Below are 14873 nucleotides of genomic sequence, written 5' to 3'. Positions count from 1 at the left end.
TTACGTTACAGCCTTATTCTAAAATGGATTCAATACAAGTGTTCCTTATCAATCTACACACAATACCCCACAATGACAATGTGAAAACAGGTTTTTAGACATTTTTGCAAATGTATTAAAAATAGAAAACATAAATACCTTATTCACATAAGTACTCAGACCCTTTGATATGAGACTCGAAATTGAACTTCGGTACCATTTCCATTGATCATCCTTGAGATGTTTCTACATCCTGATTGGAGTGCACCTGTGGTACATTCAATTGATTGGACATGATTTGGAAATGCACACACCTGTCCATTTAAGGTCCGAAAGTTGACAGTGCATGTCAGAGTGCAAACCAAGCCATGAGTTTGAAAGAATTGTCCATAGAGCTCAGACAGGATTGTGTCAAGGCACAGATCTGGGGAAGAGTACCAAAAAATTGAAGCATTGGCGCATTGAAGGTCCCCAAGTACACAGTGGTCTCCATCATTCTTAATTGGAGGAAGTTTGGAACCACCAAGACTCTTTCTTGAGCTGGCCGCCAGGCCAAATTGAGCAATTGGGGAAGAAGGGCCTTGGTCAGGGAGGTGACCAAGAACACAATGGCCACTCTGACAGAGCTCCAGAGTTCCTCATTGGAGTTGGGAGAACCTTCCAGAAGGACAACAATCTTAGCAGCACTCCACCAATCAGGCCTTTTTGGTAGAGTGGCCAGACGGAAGCTGCTCCTCAGTAAAAAGCACGACAGCCCGCTTGGATTTTGATGAAACCAAGATTGAACTCTTTGGCCTGAATGCCATGCATCACATCTGGAGGAAACCTGGCACTATCTCTACGGTGAAGCATGGTGATGGCAGCGTCATGCTGACTAGTCAAGGATCATATCACCTCCACCTTACCTGTCACCGTAGACCCACCGCAATTTGCATACCGCCCCAATAGGTCCACAGACGATGCAATCGCCATCACACTGCACTCTCTCATCTGGACAAGAGGAACACCTATGTAAGAATGCTGTTCATTGACTACAGCTCAGCATTAAACACCATAGTACCCTCCGAGCTCATCATTAAGTTTGATCCCCTTGGTCTCAACCCCCGCCCTGTGAGATTGGGTCCTGGACTCCCTGGTGGATCATTAGCAAAAATTTCTACAAACTTGTTTTTGCTTTGTCATCATGGGGTATTGTGTGTAAATTGAAGAAAATTATTTAATACATTTTAGAATAAGGCTGTAACGTAACAGAATGTTAAAAAAAGTAGTGGTCTGAATACTTTCCGAATGCACTGTATATCATGTGCCTCTACACCTATAGTCAAACATGATTTTGCCAGAGGGAAATCGGCTGAACCAGCTGTCTCAGCAGTTATTTAAATTGTATCATCATTCATTAACTACTGATCCCATACAGTGGCAATACAAAATGGCTACTCACTCTATTACAGCTACTACTATTCCATTCAGGTAAAGAGATTTAGAAACTATTTTTACATTTATTTTTCCCCTAAACAAAAACGAAATCCTCGATCATTTATGTTACAAGTCTGTAAATGTATGACTTTTACAATACTGTGTTTACTAATGTGTAAAGAACATGGGTTTATTTATATTTAAAAAATGTATTTATTGACATTTCTTCATTCCATCATAAGTAAAAACGATTCACCCAATTCAAGTCACATCATGCCACTAAAAAGCTGAAGACAAGCCACTGAGAGTATTTTCTTCATTATGTCCATATTTGAAACCTAAATAAGAGTCATCACTGGTTCCTCAGTTGGTCTTTAGAGTGATGAGATGCACTCTTTCTGTGAAGAAGTCCATACCCCGAGCCTTCTCTCTGTCTGTGAGGGCATCCAGTGACTGCAGCAACTCTATATCACAGCTCTTCCCTGGAATTAAAAACACAATCACACATGGAAACTAATCACTAAATCCTCCACGACGATGTACATCACATTTATTTCTATGTAGTTTGATCTGAAAAATCAAATACGGACAGAATTACAATCACAGAGACAATCTCCGCCATGAAATAACTTACCAAATAGACTTTGCACTTGCTCGTCGGGCACAAAAAAAGGAGGACCTAAAGAAAAAGGGGTATTCACTTTAACTCGGATGTACTTACAAGTGACACGCAAGTACTCTGCGGTCTAATACAAATAGCATATCATCATTAGCTACAATGCTAGCTACGGGAAAAGCTTTTACCTTTGTACACTTCCGGGTTGTAGAGCAAAGTGTCCAAGAGGTATCGGCAGTCCTTGTCCATTAACGACGTGATCAGAGCCGCGTACCTGTTACATACAGAAGCGACAGAGTTTGCCATCAGCCAAAGACTCTTCCCATCATGCCATGCTCTGTTCTCATGTTGACTTTCAGAAGAAAATTAAGTTCACGTGGTCATACTTCTGTCTGTCCCGTGGGTTGATGGCCACCAAGGAGCCTCTGTCCCAAATCCCTCCAAACTGACCCTCAATGGCACTGTTATACAAAGTGAGAGGATGTCATACTGTAAATGGCCTCCTCCTTCTGACCCAGTCAAAAGAGAAAATGTATTGATAATAGTTTAGACTCTTACCTGGAGAAATTGTATAGATCACATTGGTACAAGGAGATATTTCTCTCTGAGCTCTGTGGAAGAAAAGCATACGAACCACACAGGGTAAACGCACTGCAACGTTAGCTCTTTCGCTATTGGAACATGACTGTGCATATTGGCAGCAGAGTCTTAAAATAATTCTATGAACTCCTTTCACAAACACCAATCATTATCTATGCTGGATCTGTAGCTGGTATGAATAAAATCCAAGACTTTGAACTTCTAGGGTAAGAATGCATTGTTTGCCCTATATGCCACCACAGCAATTGTTGGTTTTCATGCGTAGATGTATGCCTCAGGAAGACCACATCCGCAGGAAGAACCCCACACTGCCACCGCTGCTGAAAGAAAATCCTCAAACACCTTGTAACATCTCGTCTTCCACATACTCCTCCACTGTAGCGTCATAGCAGCCAACCCAGCCGCTCTCTGGCACACAGTACCTTGTAAACCTTGGCTCCAGGTAATGCAGAAACGGTCTCTTCACTGTAAGTCATGTTACTCTCCTCAAAGAACTGCTTGATGGCCTTCTCTGCAATCTCCACCCCTACAACAGAATGGCCCATATCAGCCAGCCTGGAGTCGAACACGTGGTAAAAGACAGTAAAGTCAAAGGTCATTTATGGGATGTTAATTCATGAACTGTGACTTTCACTAGTTAATGTTAATTGAGAACACACTGTTTGTTTGTAATGCACATCACTTACCATTTCATGTCCAGAGCTTTCCCACATAGAGGGAAGAAGAACTTAACTCCCTTCCGTCCGTCGAGAACTTTCTCAATATTACTCTCCAGCATCCTGGAAACAATCAAATTCGTCATATGAAGTTTACCTTATGGGCCTAGGAATAACATGCTGGCAGAGACATGTTAAACAAACATGCATTTAATACAAGCATGAATTCACTCTTTAAGCCACGTCATTGTAAGGTAAATAAAAGAGATCCTTACTTGTTTACGTGGGGCCGGTGCCAGCCTGTTTGGTCTTCCCTCCACCGTTCCTCCCACTCTCCCAGGGCCATCACTCTGTCCGCCTGGGCTGACAACATTTTGTTTGTCTGACACCAACTAGAGTTGGTCAATGAGGGGTGAACAAAGAGAAAGGACAGGTGAAAATGACCTCTTTCACACAACTGATCCAGAGAGGGAGTTCACGGGTGGTATTCTATGCGCGCTCACAGACACACAAGTAAAAACAGTCAATGTGGACTGTGCCAGGCTAATTGTATGGAATTGTGTCATGTCATTGTGACTCATGATCATTACGTGTGAAAGACTAGGGGTGTGCACTTTGAGGCAAAAATTACAAACAGGGTTGGAAGACTTTGGGCTTTTCATATAAAAAGGGCTCTTTGTGCACCTACCAATGCTTAGGGTCATTTGTCAATTGTGCAGGTCAGTCTGTTGAGATATTGTCCCTAAAGTGGAGAACACTACTAAAGGGACATGGAGTAGTCCAGACTCCAGACTGACCTTGTACTGGTCAATCATATGCTGATCAGGTGTGTCAAAGACCAGTGTAGGCCTATTCATGAGCAGAATTGCCTATAAACTGATCATGTTTAGACACGGTGGCCTAAACATGATCCAAAGAACAGCTATCATTCAGGATAAACCATAATTTCACAGGCAACTTCATAGGAAATACAACAGCATGGGATTTTGTAAAGGAACCTCCCCCTAAAACACCGATCACCAGAGAATGAATTTCATAATCTTGCTGTTGACATTTAGAAATGAGTAAGTGGGCGTATTATTACGATTGTGTGTTACGCAAGTTTTTAGTAGGCCCAAATAGTAGTCCTGTAAACAGAGCAGCAATTATATCGACTGCATTAGTTACTTTAGCAGTGTGTATTGAAAATAGGTTGCTGTGCGCAGTCTTTCTCTAAACCAACCCCGATTCGACATAACGAATCAGCTTACCTAGACTTCCCGCCAAGCATAAACATTACGCTGACGAACATAACTGAACTCGACTCGTACAACATGTCCACGGTCGTCGCTTACCTTCTCAAAAATGTTGATATCGATTTATACGTGATCTTCACCGAGCCACAGCCAATGAGTTGCACTACTGGTGTGGGAGGAGCCTTTGTCAACACTGCTCTCCACGTGATCGATAGCGGATGTTCATTTCAAAGGATATTTTTTTCCCCCGCTCAACTTTCGTCCTCAGCCACGCAAAGAGCAGAATACAAAATGTACCCTAGTACAATTTATGTGACAGTACTCTATCTCTTACTCGTTTAAATATGAAATCCTTGCTCGAATCCCACTGAAAAAGGAACCATTCTGGAGTAGTCATGACAAATATCGGCAGCGGTTGATTTTAAGGGATCACGTAATTACACTGTAGCACAGGTATTACAATTAATTGTAATAATTCAGTTACACTGTAACAACAACATGTAACTGGTAGTAATCGCATTCTGTAATTACTGGGATGTAACAACGGAATGCTTGTTATCATGCTTGTTACAAATGTTAAAGTTTTTGAAAGCATCTCAATACCCATATTTCAGCCTTCCCAAGTGGTAAGTGTTAGCCAATTGAAAACCGACCACCTCATTGACACAGCTCTGCAATTAAAGGGCTCTGAAGTCTGATGCCCAGGCCCAATGGCAAAAACGGGTTCACAAACGTTTCACATGAAAACTACTTTAAATTGTTACATCTTTAAAATGACTTTAAGCATCAATTCAACCATTTTAGACACATTAATAAAAATTGTGAGATAGTAATGCCAGATAGTGCTTGTCAAATTGTAAACCTATTAAGATTAGTTGAATAATGGTTTATAAATCCACTTAAAATGATCAAAGACAAATTCTTATTCCATAATTTAACCTTCCAAGAGTTTCACTCTTTAGGAACAGTCTCCCTTTTGGAAGCATCATGTTAAGATCTGCCCATCTGCACAACACGCTTAAAATAAGGACAACCTACAACGTGCCCACGTGTTGATACTGACATTATGTTACAGTGTGAAAGAATGGGGTCGAGTTCGAAGGTCAGTGTGCAGAATCAAGACATGAAAGATTACAGCGAAAGAAACAATGTTGTAGGTCAAAAATGTAAATACAGGAGAGAGAAAGTTTTCTCCAGTGTGCCAGTGGCCATTGTAGGTGAGCAATTGCCCACTGAAGTCGGTTACAACGCCAATTCAGTCAATTCAAGACCCTGGTGAGGGCAATGAGCACGCAGATGAGCTTCCCTGAGACGATATCCTTTTGTTGTTTCCTCAGCTGTCTGGATGGTTAGTGTCAGATGATCCTGCAGGTGAAGAAGCCGGATGTGGAGGTCCTGGGCTGGCGTGGTTACACGTGGTGAGGCCGGGTGGACGTACTGCCAAATTCTCTAAAATGACGTTGGAGGCTGCTTAAGGTAGAGAAATTAACTTCCATTTTTTTGGGAACAGCTCTGGTGGACATTCCTGCAGTCAGCATGCCAATTGCACACTCCCTCAATACATTTATGGCATTGTGTTGTATGACAAAACTGCACATTTTAAAGCTATGCCTAACTAGCTATACACCTAAACTACAGTGTTTTCATAAAGTATTCAGACCCCTTGACATTTTACAAATTTTATTAAGTTACAGCATTATTCTAAAATTGATTAAATAAAATGTTTTCCTCATACATCTACACACAATACCCCATAATGACAAAGCAAAAACAGGTTCTTAGACATTTTAACAAATGAATTCAAATCAAAAACAGAAATTCCTTATTTATCTAATTATTCAGACCCTTTGCTACGAGACTCAAAATTGAACTCAGGTGCATCCTGTTTCCAATGAATATCCTTGAGATGTTTCTACAACTTGATTGGAGTCCACCTGTGGTGAATTAAACTGATTCGACATGATTTGGAAAAGCACACACCTGTTGACAGTGCATGTCAGAACAAAAACCAAGCCATGAGGTTGAAGGAATTGTCTGTAGAACTCAGAGAAAGGATTGTGTCAAAGCACAGATCTGGGTATCAAAACATTTCTGCAACATTGAAGGTCCCCAAGGACACAGTGGCCTCCATCATTCTTAAATGGAAGAAGTTTGGAATCACCAAAACTCTTCCTAGAGCTGGCTGCCCGGCGACACTGAGCAATCATGAAAGAAAGGCCTTGGTCACGGAGGTGACCAAGATCCCTAGCTCCAGAGTTGATCTGTGGAGATGAAAGAAATAATATGTTTATAAAAGTTAAGGAAAATGTTTATATCTTGTATATTTATGTTTAACTCACGTAATATTTAGAAATTTACATTTAAAAGTATGCAATAAGGTTTCTGTCGTAGAATACATGAGTCAAAAACGACAGACATTTAAAGTATTTATATAGCTTCCGAAATCTTTAAAAAAATGTTTTGTACAATTTTTAATACCAAGTTGGCTGCTAAGTGGCTTCAGTCAATACATTGTCCCCTGTCAGTCATCCAGTGTTTATACACAACATTGATAATAACTAGTGTCACGATCGTCGTCAAGGAAATGACCAGACCAAGGTGCAGCGTGGTCAACATACATACTTTTATTTTAAATGTCGCAAACAAAAACAATATACAACAAAACGAACTTGAAGCTCTGTAAGGCTATACATGCCACGAACAAAGACAACAACCCACAAATGAGAAAAGTTAAAAAAGGCTGCCTAAGTATGATTCCCAATTAGAGACAACAATAGACAGCTGTCCCTGATTGAGAATCATACCCGGCCAAAAACAAAGAACCAGAAAGCATAGACTTTCTCACCCGAGTCACACCATGACCAAACAAACATAGAGAATAAAAGGATCTCTACAGTCAGGGCGTGACAACTAGGGGTAATGCAGTTTATATGCTAAATTGTCATACATTCTTCTTCTTTACCACAGATTGCCACAAGGTCTCAGACTCCAGGATGGGAAATGCTTACAAGAAAGAAACAGAGTTGTCTGAGACAGAGTTGGCAATTTCCATTGTTACTTGTAATGTCATAAAGGGAAGAAAAAGACAATCCCATTTTTCCAAATGAGCCATCTAAGCTACTTACCATACTATAGGCAAAAGATATGAGACATCACTAGAATAGTTATTTTTATGTTATTGAGAAAGGCTATGTATCTTTGATTAATCCAATTAATCTATTAATCGAACAATAAAATGTTGCAATAAAGTTGACTAAAATAGAAACTCGTCTTTTATTTGTATGTATTTTTACTTGTTAATAATATAGAAATTGCTCAAAGGTAACTATAAAGTTACACTTCACTTTAACACTTTAAATAGAAAAATCTTGTTTAACAACTAGTGACAACCTTACTTTTGCAGATATTACAGATATGTACTCTGTGGTGTTGTGAAGGAAATTTTATTTTGTGTATCTTGTCTTTGGTGTCATAAACAATCCTTGGTTCCTGCCTATGTCTGGTAGAGATATTACACTATTTGGCAGAACACCCAGAATATGTTCTATAAATTAAGACAGGAGACGTGCCAGACACATGGAACCAGCCCTATGAATAACAATGTAATAACAATGGACGTATGCAGATATTACATGTACTCTGTGCACTAGTGTGTTCATTTTCTCACTCGGATGGTGCTTCCGGAAGCCTTAAAATAATGGCCAGGTTGTCAGGATGGGTAATGTACTATAAAAGTACACATTCATTTCAAGTAAGTACCCCTCAATATACACTTCATTTTAACTATCTAAATACTGTGTAACACCTAGTATTTACATTGTACTTCTGTAGATATTACATGGTGTATTTGTGGTTGTATTGTCTCACTTGGATGGCAAGAGGTTCAGGTTTTCATAAGAGTAATGTACAGATTAATTATAAATTATTTTTTGTTATAATCTGGGATGACACCCGTATGTAGACCCCAGTCAGTGAGGTTGACCTACACAATATATACAAAAGTATGTGGACACCCATACAAACGAGTGGATTCGGCTATTTCAGCCTCACCCGTTGCCGACAGGTGTATAAAATTGAGTACACAGCCAAGCAATCTCCATAGACAAATATTGGCAGTAGAATGGCCTTACTGAAGAGCTCAGTGACTTCAAAGTGGCACCGTCATAGGATGCCACCTTTCCAACAAGTCAGTGCATCAAATTTCTGCCCTGCTAGATCTGCCCCGGTCAACTGTAAGTGGAAATGTCTAGGAGCAACAACGGCTCAGCCGCGAAGTGGTAGGCCACACAAGCTCAGAGAATGGGACCGGCGAGTGCTGAAGCGTGTAGCTCATAAAAATGGTCTTTTCTCAGTTACAACACTCACGACCTGTAAGGAACGACGCTGGAGAAGAGAAGTAGGTACGGTGAGTTGACATTTAATTTGAAACGGAAAACTCTCCTTCCAGACTCACATTAAGCATCTCCAATCCAAAATTAAATCTAGAATCAGCTTCCTATTTCGCAAACAAAGCCTCCTTCACTCATGCTGCCAAACATACCCTCGTAAAACTTACTATCCTACCGATCCTTGACTTCAGCAATGTCATTTACAAAATAGCCTCCAACACTCTACTCAGCAAACTGGATGTAGTCTATCACAGTGCCATGCGTTTTGTCACCAAAGCCCAATATACTATCCACCACTATGACCTGTATGTTCTCGTTGGCTGGCCCTCAGTACATATTTGTCGCCAAACCCACTGGCAACAGGTCATCTATAAGTCTTTTCTAGGTTAAAGCCCCACATTATCTCAGCTCACTTGTCACCATAGCAACACCCACCTGTAGCACGAGCTCCAGCAGGTATATTTCACTGGTCATCCCCAAAGCCAACACTTCCTTTGGATGCCTTTCCTTCCAGTTCTCTGCTGCCAATGACTGAAACAAATTTCAAAAATCCCTGAAGCTGGGGTCTTATATCTCCCTCTCTAACTTTAAGCATCAGCTGTCAGAGCAGCTTACCGATCACTGTACCTGTACACAGCCCATCTGTAAATAGCCCAGCCAACTACCATATTGTTATTTATCCTCTTGCTCTTTTGCACCCCAGTTTCTCTACTTGCACATTCATCATCTGTGCATGTAATACTCCAGTATTAATGCTAAATTTAATTATTTCGCCTCTGCGTGTAAGGTCCTGGGTGTCATGAGGCTGAAATCAGGCGCAGGAAAGCAGAGAGTTCAATAAAGTGCTCCTTTAATGCACACACGGTGAACCACGACCACTCCACTTTTGGGTGCTCAAACAAAATGCCCCAGACACAGGGAATGAAAACAGTCTAGCACTAAATGCACAAACACGTTCGTCTGAAAGCAAACACCAGGGTTACAATGATCAATCCCGCACAAAGAAACGGGCGGGCCGGCTGACTAATAAAGCCCAACTAATTACAACAAACTCAAAGCAGGTGTAATCAATAAACACATAAGGAGGGGGAGAAAAGTAGGCCGGCAACTACGACCGCAGAGCGCCACCCGAACGGGAAGGGGAGCCACGGGAAGAGGAGCCACCTTCGGTTGGTGTTGTGACACTGCGGCCTATTTATTGCCTACCTACCCACTCTTCTACATTTGCACACACTGTACATATATTTTTCTATTGTGTTATTGACTGTACGTTTGTTTATATGTAAATTTGTGTTGTTGCTTTTGTTGCACTGCTTTGCTTTATCTTGGCCAGGTCACAGTTGTAAATGAGAACTTCTTCTCAACTGGCCTGCCTGGTTAAATAAAGGTGAAATAAAAAATAAACAAATAAAATAGTCTTTCTAAATATAGGTTTTTGCCAATTTGCAATTTATTCATTGTACATATGGACATACTGGACTTCTTCATTGTAAAACAAAATGCACTTGAAAACGACCTTCCAACATCTCCCCTGGCTACTAAGGTCATGCTATTTACGGAATGCAACTGAGAAATGTATGTTTTTACCCCCCCATTCTTACACTGACACTTATCTAATGAGGAGTGTGTCTCCTACGGTTTCAGATCATCAATTATGTATTAAAAAAATCCAATCCAATCTCATGAATATAAATTAAACCGTTTGTGCTTTGAAATATAATTTGTGTGTTGTGCTTTGACATAGAATTAAGATCATATCATTTAAGGATATTATGAAGCTGAGCAATTATTCTAACGGTGCAAATTCACTTCAGGTTTCATAGAGTTTTGAAATCATGTTTTATTTTGATGAGCCTACACACTGGCTCATTGTGTGGAGTACGATGCAGTCAGGGTGTTTGGAACACAAGTTCATCCTAAATGTAGCCTACTTTGTTTACATTTGGAGAGAAAGCATCCTGGAATCACGTTGAAACTGTGACAGATGCTGTTTGTAATCTGCAGACAGCCTGCACAGCGTTGTACAATGATCTCAGTCCTGGGAGATAGCAGATAGGGTATAGGCTATGATGTCATCATGAGAGCAGCCCGTTGACATGGGTGTTTTCTCATTTGGTCAAAAGTCCGTCCTCCACCCTCTCTCCTCCGTCCTCTCTCCACCGTGACCCGGAAATCGATAAGTGGTTGAGTGGTGGAGGAGATGTCAATTCATTAATAGGCGAACGGAAGAGTGTCCCCTCCCCCTCCTCGATAGCCACCTTTCATCGAGGATAGTCATGTAGTATCCTACCTGAGTCCTTTGTAGAACAATTCTTTAATCTCCCACACCCCCTTTGAGGCTTTTGTTTTTTGTTGCATGAGAAAGCATGCACAAGTTTCAAAAACAATATGCTACTCATCATTGTATCTATAAAATGTCATGCAAAACTAACTAAATTCGTTTTTAGCACTGTACACATTATATTTGGACTCCACCCTTGTAAATGAGTGGAAAATGAGAGTCTCATTTCATACAGAGGCATTTTCATCCCAGGTTCCCTCTCGTTGCCACCTCGCCTCGATTACCTATGAACTTTTTCAAAAGGAGGAGAGAGAAGATGGAGGAGAGGATGTAGGAGTTGAGCAAAACAAATTGAGAAAAGGCCAGGGAGCATGGAGCAGTCTCACAAAGGAGACAGAGACAGTGTGAGTAGTTACAACTTTTGAACACAGGGAGGCGCGAGGTGCATAGAAAATTACCAGCATTTGGGTGTGGGCTAGTCACAAAGAGGACCACCTTGATTATACTGATGTCTTTATCATCTTCCTCATATGAGCATAAAACCCTTTCCTTTCTCTTCATTTTTATGATAGCCCTGTATACTGTAGGCCTACAGAATATTTAATTGCCATTGTAACATATTAATTAGGAAATAGGCTAAATTGTGAATTGTGTGTGTTTGTGTGCATGTGTGTGAATTGAAATGTTCCATCCTTGTCCTTTCTGCTATACTGAAAAAAATATTTAAACGCAACATGCAACAATTTCAACAATTTTACTGAGTTACAGTTTATATAAGGAAACCAGTCGATTGAAATAAATTAATTAGGCCCTAATCTATGGATTTCAAATGGCTGGGCAGTGGCATGGCCATGGGTGGGCCTGGGAGGGCATAGGCCCACCCGGGTGGCTGGTCTCTGACAATCCTGCAGGTTAAGAAGCTGGTTGGGGAGGTCCTGGGCTGGCCGTTGGATGTACTGACAAATTCTCTAAACCGACGTCGGAGGTGGCTTATGGTAGAGAAATTAACATTCAGTTCTCTGGCAATAGCTCGGGTGAACATTCCTGCAGTCAGCATGCCAAATGCACCCTCCCTCAACTCCCTCAACTTGAGACATCTGTGGCATTGGGTTGTGTGACAAAACTGCACATTTTAGAGTGGCCTTTTATTTTCCCCAGCAGAAGGTGCACCTGTGTAAGGATCATGCTGTTTAATCACTTTCCTGTATGCCTCACCTGTCAGGTGGATGGATTATCTTGGAAAAGGAGAAATGCTCACTAACATGGATGTAAACAAATGTGTGCACAACATTTGAAAGGATTAAACTTGGAAAATGTCTGAGATCTTTTATTTCAGCACATGAAACCAACACTTTACATGTTGCGTTAATATTTTTGTTGAGTATAGATAAAATTATATTACAGAAAAAGTCAGCATGCAAGACTAATTTAGAGTTACGCAATGTGTATCTTGAAACCAAATCCATTGCCGACGTATGTACGGTTCACTTCAAAGTCGAAGCCGTTCTGTGTGCGTAATTCAGTGGTTCCGAAATTCTCCAGTTGCGCGGAACCGCTGGCCAGACCCAGATGTGCCTGTTTTCTTTAAATACAGCTTGCGAGACCGAAGTACCTCGGCACCGCGAGAACCAATCACAAACGCCGGGGGCGGGTCATCTTTGGAATGTTGTGGATGTTTAAAATGGACAACTTGTCGCAGATACCCCAATACCGGTATCGAATAATAACCTGTGCATTCACATGGAGGTGATTTGCAAATGATTGGTCGAGGAGTGAAAAGGAAATCGCCTGAGCGGGGAATTGCGCTTTGTTTCCCCCCGGTGAGGGTGAGTTCTCGGTCCGGAGAAAGCAGGCGGATTGTACTGGCGATGTAGCCCGGAGACTATTGCTGGGCGCTCTTATTTCTCTATGGTTGTTCAATAGCCTATATCAATGACTGCATATTGCACTCCGGAAGTAATCTACAGGATTATCTTCAATCACATAATATAGACAAGTGTTTATAGACGGAGAAGTGAACCTGCATGTGATATCGTGCACAGTGTCCAAGGGCATTGTGCCTCTTCAATGTTCATATTTAATATTAAGTGGACGAGCATAGCATAACCTACGGAGTCTGCATATTCGACTAGGTCATTACTGTCACTGTTGACATATTCTACGAGTAGCCTATCAACCGATGGCAGCGCATTTGAATGCTTGGTTTTTTTTTTCCGCCACCACTCAATTGTTTATTTCCCCAATGCATTGTTTCCATGGCTTCTGCCGAATTGCTCCAACGGCCTCGACACACTCATGCTCAGATAAAGAGAGTGCAAATACGGGAGTGATAGACACTTGTCGTGACAAAGGGACAGGGTGCAGTCTATTACCAATAGGCTAGCATATAGTGGCACGTTGAATATTGAGCGAGAGTGAATGATCTGAAATACTCTGTTCATTTCCTTGGTGCACAGAAAGCGTGTGGTTTAATGTGGGTCCAGGTAGTGCGAACATCAAAATTACGCCACTTGTGGAGAGGGAGAAAACTGTAGCCTGTGAGCAACAGACAGGGGCGGTGAGATTATTTTTATGGACGCGCCCTGAGTGATTTGCGCGTGTCAGTCGTGTGTACTCAATCATGTTCTCGAGCTCGTAAATCGAGAGGACCGCCAGTGCGAAGTGCCTCAACCAGGAGGGGCATTAAATCCCCGGTGCCGCTAAAAAGGACGCTCAACTTGTACGCAAACAAAACGTGCCGCTGTAGCTAGGAGGAGCGTCAAGAGAACAGAGGCAAGCACAATGACAGATTTTTGTTGACAAATTACTGACAACTCGGTGAATATTGCCGACAAGGACTAAATACTTTCTTTCGAAAGTGGATAACACAGTCTGCCTGTCATTTCCGTATAACCACAATAAAGGACCACAATAAGTACAGGTAACGACACAATAACCTCGGCTACTATTCTACTGTCTGCTTGTTTTTTGAGAATGAAGAATGATGTAGAAAATGATAAAGGTAGACTTTTCTCGGCTTCAGAAATGATCTAATATCGGTGTCATTTTCTTGATGCAATAGAACGTAAATTACATTTCAAATCTATTAACATAACATTATGCATGACCGTGTGTGTGTGTCTTGGATATGCCCTTGACACATTTTGAGTTGTGATGATGGATGTTCCTGTTTTTTCAAGTGTGGGTGTTGAGAGATGCCTTTCTTGCACACTCCAATTGGATACTGGCTGAGCTATGAAGCTCAGCATCCCCGAGGTCAAGAGAGGTGTCAGAACCAATTCAGTTGTGAAGTATGAGGGTGGAAAATGACATGGTGACATCCCATGACAATAAACTCATTTATGGTATTGACTGATGAAGTGGCATTGACTGATGAAGTGCAGCCAAGGACAGGGTCAAACGGACACCACAGAAATAATTTGAAGCCAAAACCCAAAACCTGTGGAATGATTTCACATTCACTGCTACTCAACAGTCATAGCTTTTAACGGGATGGGGATGAGCCTGGAGAAATGTAACAACTCTCAAATTCATAGACAGAGCAAGAATGGATGCAAGAATTGACCATCCATGATTACAAAATTAGTTTTAACCATGTTTTGAGGCTATACAGCGTTTGTGTACATTTACATTGTTTACAAACATTGGACTAAAACAAGCTTTTATTTGGGGTTTTCTTGCCAGAATTAATGAGTATACACT

At 41.3% G+C, this 14873-nt stretch overlaps 1 protein-coding gene and 1 long non-coding RNA gene across 3 annotated transcripts; one reads left to right on the top strand and one right to left on the bottom strand.

The window, feature by feature from the left end:
• Window positions 1-1464: 1464 nt before the first annotated feature.
• On the bottom strand, window positions 1465-4714 carry LOC124042821 (probable thiopurine S-methyltransferase). Of its 2 annotated transcripts, none has more exons than XM_046360945.1 (9): window positions 4602-4714; window positions 3543-3659; window positions 3298-3390; window positions 3034-3166; window positions 2570-2622; window positions 2398-2472; window positions 2200-2285; window positions 2030-2074; window positions 1465-1877 (listed from the first exon to the last, which is right to left on the bottom strand). In XM_046360945.1, exons 2-9 carry the CDS (start codon window positions 3638-3640, stop codon window positions 1759-1761), a joined length of 702 nt encoding a protein of 233 aa, XP_046216901.1. In that variant the 5' UTR covers window positions 3641-3659; window positions 4602-4714; the 3' UTR covers window positions 1465-1758. The 2 variants fall into 2 exon arrangements, with proteins under 2 accessions (XP_046216901.1, XP_046216900.1); XM_046360944.1 differs by having other exon boundaries at window positions 4518-4618.
• An 80-nt stretch (window positions 4715-4794) lies between these two features.
• LOC124042820 lies at window positions 4795-7752 on the top strand. The gene is made up of 3 exons (XR_006840207.1): window positions 4795-5719; window positions 5840-5978; window positions 7470-7752. It is a non-coding gene; the product is annotated as an uncharacterized LOC124042820 (long non-coding RNA).
• The last annotated feature ends 7121 nt before the right edge of the window (window positions 7753-14873 follow it).

This window comes from Oncorhynchus gorbuscha, linkage group LG09, assembly GCF_021184085.1.
Source record: "Oncorhynchus gorbuscha isolate QuinsamMale2020 ecotype Even-year linkage group LG09, OgorEven_v1.0, whole genome shotgun sequence".
Lineage (NCBI taxonomy): Eukaryota > Metazoa > Chordata > Actinopteri > Salmoniformes > Salmonidae > Oncorhynchus > Oncorhynchus gorbuscha.
Note: the sequence above shows the minus strand (reverse complement) of the source record. Positions and strands in the feature narration are given on the sequence as shown.